The sequence below is a fragment of the Eucalyptus grandis genome, chromosome 1 (genome assembly GCF_016545825.1).
Source record: "Eucalyptus grandis isolate ANBG69807.140 chromosome 1, ASM1654582v1, whole genome shotgun sequence".
In the NCBI taxonomy this organism is placed as follows: Eukaryota; Viridiplantae; Streptophyta; class Magnoliopsida; order Myrtales; family Myrtaceae; genus Eucalyptus; species Eucalyptus grandis.
The window spans coordinates 42,084,018-42,092,448 of NC_052612.1; the positions used below are offsets into that span (position 1 = coordinate 42,084,018).

At 39.1% G+C, this 8,431-nt stretch overlaps 1 protein-coding gene across 1 annotated transcript; it reads left to right on the plus strand.

The window, feature by feature from the left end:
* The first annotated feature begins 4,162 nt into the window (after nt 1-4,162).
* Nucleotides 4,163-7,703, plus strand: LOC104443906 (serine carboxypeptidase-like 45). Its single transcript, XM_010057463.3, has 10 exons — nt 4,163-4,464; nt 4,677-4,778; nt 5,069-5,164; nt 5,299-5,391; nt 5,594-5,664; nt 5,868-6,215; nt 6,330-6,454; nt 6,850-6,948; nt 7,056-7,176; nt 7,337-7,703. The coding sequence occupies exons 1-10, from the start codon at nt 4,224-4,226 to the stop codon at nt 7,481-7,483; spliced, it is 1,443 nt and encodes a 480-aa protein (XP_010055765.2). The 5' UTR covers nt 4,163-4,223; the 3' UTR covers nt 7,484-7,703.
* The last annotated feature ends 728 nt before the right edge of the window (nt 7,704-8,431 follow it).

Below are 8,431 nucleotides of genomic sequence, written 5' to 3' on the forward strand. Positions count from 1 at the left end.
ATAAGTCTTCATCATTCACTTGCGTTTAGTCTGGAATTTGTCAGAGTGGGTAAACTTCTGATATAGAACAGACTTTGACACTAAAGTCTGGTAGTCTTCAGACTTTGACACTAAAGTCTGGTAGTTTTCAAACTTTGACATGGAAGTCTGGAAATCTTCATAATAGATTTTGAATAAATTTTGTCAGCTTCAAAATATTAAAGGAGTTTTCTCCAATAGTATTCACCTTCTTCATTTTCATCATTGTCATGGCATCTTAAGAGATATTAAGTACTCCACCTTCAGCGGCATACCTACACTCAATGTCATCAAGTGTCCCTAGAGAAATAAGGTTCTTATTGAGCTTTGGTACATGCCTCACGTTTTTCAATATGTGCACCGTCCCATCGTGCATTCAAATCCAAATTGGCCCTATCCCTACAGCCTTACAAATTGTGTTATTTCCCAAAAGAACTCTACCACCATTTGTAGTATGGTAAGTAATAAACTAGTTCTTATGAGGCGTCATATGATAAGAACACCCTGAATCTCATACCCATTTGCCTCCTGACAAACTAGTGGTCATGCATAAAATAGCTTTTGCATCACTAGTACTCTATTTGGTAACATTCACCACATTGGTTGTAGCATTCTACCTATTACCTTGATGTGTCATTTATCATGACACTCAAAGCACTCCATGCGTCCCTTGGACTTTTTATAGTGTGATTTTATAGTGCTTTTACCTCTGCTACCACTAGGCTATCAATGTTGTTCCATCCCCAAATCGTCGCAACTTTCTCTGCAAACTCATCTCACAACTTTCTCTACACTCCTTAGAGAGTAGAGCGGATTTTACCTCTTCCGACCATAACTCTAGTAAAGAAACTAACAACATCATGCATCATTCTTCATTATCAAGTATCTTACCGATGATTTTCAAATCCATTGTGAGTTTATTGAATTCATCCAAGTGGGATCTAATAGACATATTTTCAGTACATCCAAATTGAAATATTTTCTTTAGCATGTACAAGCAATTGTTCAAACATTTTTTTTGCATAGAATGCTTGAAATTTTGTCCATAATTCTACGACATCATTTTCCTCTGCCACCTCTATTAGCATCTCATTCGACAAGTTCAACAAGATTGTACTATTTGTTCTTTCCATTAGCTCTACTCCCTCATAGGCTTTCATTATAATCGACAACTCATATTCATCATCCAATGTCTTAGCTAAATCTTGGGTTGTCAATAGTGCATGCATCTTAATGGTTCATAATCCAAAGTTATTCCTCCTATTAAACTTCTCAATTTCAACTTTCGTCTCAAACATAATTGTTATAATAGAATTTCAAAATAATAATCAAACAAACAAAAGCCTTAAATTATAATAAAAAAATATGATCCCAAGCTTTGATATTAATTGTAGAAATATAATATGTGGAAATAACAAAATCTTGCAAATTAAGTCAATGTGCAATCACCAAAAAAGTAAATGAGAAATAATAGGATATTAGAAATTTATGTGGTTCAGTCAGAATTTTTTTTTTTTTTTTTTTTGGTGGCCGAGAAGCACTCCGTCTTGCCGTCCGCGGCGGATATCTAGGGCCCCCCACCGCTGGCAACAATAAGAAGAAAACTCTTCCCCTTGGTGTGGAATAGCATTAATCAAATAATATATTATAATTAATAGACATTATAATCAGATAATCGGAGTTTATAATTGTCAATATACTCGAATGTTTTCTACACATAAATTTAAATTCAAATCTAAAGTATTTACAAATAAACAACTCAATTTAAATGTAAACTTACTACACAAATCATCACGTGTTCAAACCCAAGCAATACTCTTCTCGTGTGATTTAAAATCAAGAATGTGTGTCGTTCTTGAATTTTTCCCTTCTTCGTACGGCGATTTGCTTCTTGTCGGTTTTCTGGCTCTGTGCGGCTCTTCTTAGCTTCGACGGCTCCTCATTAGGCTTCTTGGCTATATATGCAAAGAGGGAACCCACAAGATATCCTTTCTTTTCTTTTACACGGATTCTGTCGGAATAGTTAGGGTTGGACAAAAGGACTCTCCACCTTTAAAAGTTATCCAAATATAATAAAATATATGAGACCTTTTTTGTTAGTGGCAGATGATATTTTCCTTGCTTTCTTCTGTACGCTCAAAAGCGAATCTAAGAAAGAAGAGTTTCTTTGTTCGATTGTAATCAATTTTTTTCAATAAATTCGATTTAATAAAATTTAAATAATTTAAATTTGAGATATTAATTTATCAATTATAACTAGCGAATGGTGTGAGAGGCCAGCGTCTCACGCCGATCGTCACACTGCTCTATGCGTGCATGCATGTGCTTTTGTATTCTGTGGGAGACGTCGGGCCCGGAATCCAATGATTGCTCCCCCCCAAAAGATAAAAAAACCAAAACCATACATATGCTTCCACGTGGATTTGAACACTTGGATGACCCCTCGATCCATGCACGTGTTTCTCGTGGTCGATCGAATCAATGTCCGCCATGTATTCCCGATCCACAATGGAATCAAATCTTGATGAGTCACTGAATCACGAGAGACGATTACGTACATTTACCCAACTTTGCAAAGCTGGCTCTCTCTTCTTTCTTCGGGTGAACATCCTGATAGACGTACGCCCACATGTTCGAAGAGAAAGAATAGATGAAGAAAAGGCACTGCAATACATGCCGAGACATCCTTGAAATAACTTATTTGAGTATTGTCTCTTATGGGCTGTCTCATATCGAGCTTTATGATTTTGTCTTTTAAAATACAGGTAAGCACCCTTTCAAAGGTCATCCATCTTGGGAGGACTTCTATTTGAGCACACTTAACTTTGGAATTTTAAGGATAAACATTATCACTACGTCAAAAGATGCCTCCATAAATTAATTCCAATTTCCATGTGTGTGTATGTATAATATATCTCAATTCTTGCTTCATTCGTTATCTTAAAAGTTGTCATGAGTTGGTCCTTATTCAGGCTCTCTAATCTTAACAACCACTTCCTACTTTCGTCAAACTAAGTTGTTACAAGCCCACCAGTTTTTGCATAATTCGTCATCAAATTATATACTTATTAGAGGGGATCTTGTTTTGATATCATATTATGATATTCCTAAAATAACGCACTCAATATATTGTCCGCTTTGACTATTCTCAATAAAAACCATCCGTCCATACACCAGCTCCATTTTTAGGAACTGGGAACTGAATTAGCACTTTCAGAACAAGACCACATTGGTCGGTTCAGTCCAATTCAGACAAATCTCAGTTCGATTGATCAGTCCATTTTGCTTACCCCTGCATATATGAGCGACAGGTAGAGTGAACAATATCATGCTAACAGTGGACCAAGATGGGAATGTTAGTTTTGATCCCGCATTGCCTAACTATAAATGGTCGGGATGGTCGGCAATTTTCGCCTCCAACAATTCTTGGCTTAATCATCGAGCATTGTCATCGCTCCAAAGTTTAGAGAGAGTGCTTAAGTTTCGGACTCTTAGCTGAGGATGTGCTTTCACTTGATAAAAAAAGGGATAAGAAACTGAAGGTGTCTTCTTCAGTCATAAGTTTACGTCTAAGAACATCAAGGTCGAGCTTTTCCCTTCATATTAGCAAACAATTTAGTACCGACACCAACCGTGGGCGTTACGAAGTGTGACTCGGCCTATGATTGATCTTTGGACAGTCCTCTGCAAGTCAAATGATTCGTTCACGAAACTAGTTGCGTGAATTTGCCTGTGTCTTGCCATGTGATTTGGAGTCCTCTCAAGCATGCTCGACACACTGGGCCTTGGTGAAGGAGGGTTTTTACTGTGTTTTCCTCCTCTCGCTGGTGATGAGTTGAGACTCCTGTTCAGCGTGCCAACTTGAGCTGAATCTGTCCGAACGTAGTAAATTCAAGCCAGACTAATCTCGGTACTTTTCCAGATTCTAGTTTGACTTTCACTGAGTCAGTGAAGGAACAAATTTTACTTTAATCTCCAACGAATGTCTCGAGAATCTCATCTATCACGAAACGATTTTGTACCATTAGCTAGGACGCATGAGCATGCATGAGCCTTAGGATATTTTGTTTTTCACGTGTCTTTTAACGGGAACGAAAAGTCGACATGCCCTTAGTCCTTTCTTTTCCGTCTCTATAAATAGCAACTTACTTCCAGGCTCCAAGAGCAAAGCAAGAAACCAGCAACTCACTCACCCTCAAGCAATTATGTCCCAGACATGGCTCATCCTAACAGTAATCACCTGCTCAATCCTCATGCAGGCATGCAAGCCAGTGACATCTCTCTCCGATAGAATCGTGAGCTTGCCCGGTCAACCAAGCATCAATTTCAGCCACTATTCAGGTTATATCACAGTGGGTGACTACCCACCAAGAGCTTTCTTTTACTACTTTGTGGAGGCAGAGACAAGCCCTGACTCTAAGCCTCTTGTTCTCTGGCTAACTGGAGGTAACAAAACCGCAGATCCCTCTGTTACTTATGAAAACTTCAATGCTGTCTCCTCTGTAAAGTTCTATGTACTTCATCCTTCAATTATAGCAGCAGAATGAACATCAAATCTTAATTATTATGCATTTTGATCTGTCAAGCAGGTATACACAATTTGTTCAACTATTATGATACTTTATTTCGCCTTTTCTTTTTCTTTTCTCCTAATGTAGGGCCTGGCTGTTCTTCTTTGGGGTATGGAGCTTTCATTGAGCATGGCCCTTTCAAAGTGAAGGGAGTGGATCTGGTAAAACGTGATTACAGTTGGAACAAAGGAACGTTACTTTTTGAACTCAATTTTTTTTAGTTGATGTGACGAACTTTTTTCTTGCCTATGTTCATTGGGTTAGCAACTAGATATCCGCTAAACAAGCAAACTCTAGTGATATCATTTTTTAAGAGCCACTTCATAACTGTGAATAGAACAAACATATCATGACTTTCTTTTGATATGACGCTGATTAAGTGCTTATTAGTGAGGAGATAGAAGCTAATGCTTCCTTGTCAGAAAACTTTCGCTTGCATTCCCTGGAAATATGACAACTGAATTGGCTTAATATTGCAGTGGCCAATCTCCTATACTTGGAGTCTCCAGCGGGAGTCGGCTTTTCTTACTCAACTAATCAGTCATTTTACAAGGGCATTACTGACAATATAACAGGTGTAATGATCAACTCTGCTATTTGATAGAAAAGAAAAATGAAGCTTTGGTTATTTATGACTCTAATCACTACAGTTAACTTATACCGTGAACATTGTAAATGCAACTGATAAATGGTTTCCCTTCTACTATAGCACAAGACAATCTAGTGTTCCTGCAGCGCTGGTTCACCAAATACCCGCAGTACGAAGGGAGAGACTTCTTCATCACCGGGGAAAGTTATGGAGGTACCATTTCAGTTGTACACAGATATTAATCCGATCGGATTGAGTGAATTAATTTAGGATTATGGAGTCGGTCTAGTTAAATTCCACTATTTAGGCGAACTTACCTGCATATTTTTTAAATATGTACCTATTCCAGGACTTCTAGAGCAGATCTAACGAAACCAACCAGAAAATTAATGACTTGATCGTTTTTTGTACCCAGGTCACTATGTGCCAGAGCTTGCACGGCTCATTGTCCAGTCCAAGGTGGAGATAAATTTAAAGGGCATAGCGGTAAGTCTTTTTTATTTCATTAACAGTTTTATGATTCAGAGTATCAATTCCTATTCGATCCCTTTTTTGAATTGCATATTTGAAATTATGATAAGATCTATTCAATAAAAGGAATCGATTTTAAGAGACTCCTAAAGCCCTTTTTGACTATTATTCCGCTTTTTCCCCTCCAATTTGACTACTTATTTGGCCACAATTTGCAGATTGGTAATCCTTTACTGGATTATGAGTTTGATACGAACACCATGACCACATTTTACTGGTCCCACGGGATGATGTCAGACCAAACCGAGCTACTCTTTCAAAACGTCTGTAATTACACTCGGCTTTTGCGTGAAATCAGATCGAGGAATCTGACTTCCGAATGTTTAGAGGTTCTGAAAGAGGCAGCAAAAGAACTTAATGATACCAACGCGATCGATAAGTACGACGTCCTCGCTGACATCTGCCTAACGTCGGGGCAATCCACATTGAACATTTTCTATAAGATGCTCACCACAGCGCATTCATTGTCATCCTCCCTTGCATCAGAAGACTTGATCAACTATCAAGTGAGAGCGAGACTGAGACCGAATTTCGAATCAGTAACTGCTAGATAGAACTATTATATCCATGTTCCGGAAGCTCATTCAACTCATTCCCTGCATTTTGTATTTTGCATACAGAACTTTTTGGAAACTAAAGATCCCTGCGAAGAACAAGATGTCATCAAGTACTTTAACCGTAAAGACGTACAGGATGCACTCCATGCCAAGCTTGTTGGAGACAGACACTGGAACACGTGCAGCGAGTACTTATGCTCCTCTCCTTTTGCCTCTCCCTGGAAATAGTGGCATAGCATTGCAGCTTGTCACAGTAGAAGTAAAATTCGAATCAGGAATTCTTTTGAGCTCACTCAATTCTTCTTTAGAGGAAGCTTTCTTGCTAAAGAATTAAGGACTAAATGGGCTAGGAAAATGATAAACTCAGATTGAGTGAAAATAGATGATCAATCATCAAACCGCATGAGTTTCTTCTGTCATATGTTGTTCTAATCACGGTATCAAGCACATAGGTAACCACAAAAAGATTTTATGCAAATGCCTATTACTATCACTATCACATAATAAATTCATCTTATCGGTTAGGCAAGTGTCGACAAGATTAGCATCTGCTTACTGATTAATATGTTCTGTTCTTCTGCAGTGACGTCAATAAAAACTACAGATTTGAGGATCTTTATATAAGTATGATCCCGGTCTTGGGAGAACTTGTCAAGTCTGGCCTCCGAGTCCTTGTTTACAGGTCTATCATCAAATATTCCTCTAAGATTGATTGGCTTTTCCGATAAGGTCACATTTAACTGATATAATATTGTGATCGATCATCTTTTCTTTTTATGATTTTGGCAGTGGGGATCTAGATGCAGTCGTCCCCTTCCTCGGAACTCGGACTATGGTCGACGCCTTGGCAACCAATGTGCTGAAACTGAACACGACTTTGTCCTACAGAGCTTGGTTCACTAGCAAGCAGGTCAATCTACTTATTTCTCACTCAAGGAAAATCTGTGCTGTGTTCTGATGTCCCTTTCATCTGGACAGATAGACGTTGAAATTGTACGGTACAACGCCGAATCACAGACATATGCCCTGAATTGTTCACGCATTTGACAATCGGCGTTTGATGATAACAGGTTGCTGGATACACGCAAGAGTACGGCAACTTGGCGTTCGCAATCATTAGAGGAGCTTCGCACACTGCGCCGGCCACGCAACCTGAGAGGTCTTTACAGCTCTTCACCTCATTCCTGGAAGGGAAATCACTGCCCACCAACCCATGAGGTCCTCAGAGGCATCTTCGATGAAGAGCCTGAGATTGAATGGATTATCTAATATAATAAATGTAACGCGGTGCTCAGGGGTAGACATACGAGGTCCTGACACGTGGTGCAGCAACTAAGCGACACTTGGCCCTTTTTTCTTAAACTTGAGCACTCGATAAAAAGCGGATGTGTATTGTCCCTTCTAAGTATCTATATCATGGTTTGCTCCCTTCACGTTCGTGGATATTATTATCATTTCTTATTATGAGTTCAAGATGCCAATAATCTCATGAAATCTCATCCTTTCAATTTTAGGACGACCCTTTTTACGGGTTTAAAAAACAATTTAGAACTACATGTCCAAAGTAGAACTAACATATGAATATCACTTTTTACAAATTTCAATATTGTTCAGTATTCTTATCCGCACACAATGCGTAAGGCCTTAGGTTAAAATTTATTTTTGTTGGGAATAACGGATCCCCGAAAACCGGATTCGACACTAAATCGAACCCCTAAAGCAATGTGAAAGACAAAGCCCGGAAAAACACATATCACCGATCGTAAAGCACACAACGGATTCGAGCGTACCTTGTTAGCCACAGATTAGACACCAATGCCGAAGAGCGAAGAAGAAATTCTGGTCCGATGATGTCAATTCACCTTGGAAGGGGAGAAGGAAGTGGCCTTGTGCTTACTGTTCCTTTTTGGAGGGAGAGAGAGAGAGGAAAAACGTACGTACCTTTTCTGTTTTCAACAAAACGGTGTCATCTCTCTCTCTCCTCCCTTTTATACATTCCCCCATCCACGGGCCCTATTCTCGTGGGCCGGGCCTTTTGAGCCCAGCATGGGCGGACAGGCCTTAAGCCCATCACCAATTAAATAAAACCATCATCTCCCACTCGCACATGGTGGGCTGAACAAGATTCTCTTTACCTCTCTTCAACATTCATACCGGTGAATAAT

What these genes read in the sequence shown, in the direction of transcription:
- LOC104443906 (XM_010057463.3), top strand. Translation starts at nt 4,224, where the DNA reads ATGTCCCAGACATGGCTCATCCTAACAGTAATCACCTGCTCAATCCTC. An exon ending in AAGACTTGATCAACTATCAA is followed by an intron (nt 6,216 to 6,329) that starts GTGAGAGCGAGA and finishes TTTTGCATACAG; the next exon opens with AACTTTTTGGAAACTAAAGA. An exon ending in CTTGGTTCACTAGCAAGCAG is followed by an intron (nt 7,177 to 7,336) that starts GTCAATCTACTT and finishes TGATGATAACAG; the next exon opens with GTTGCTGGATACACGCAAGA.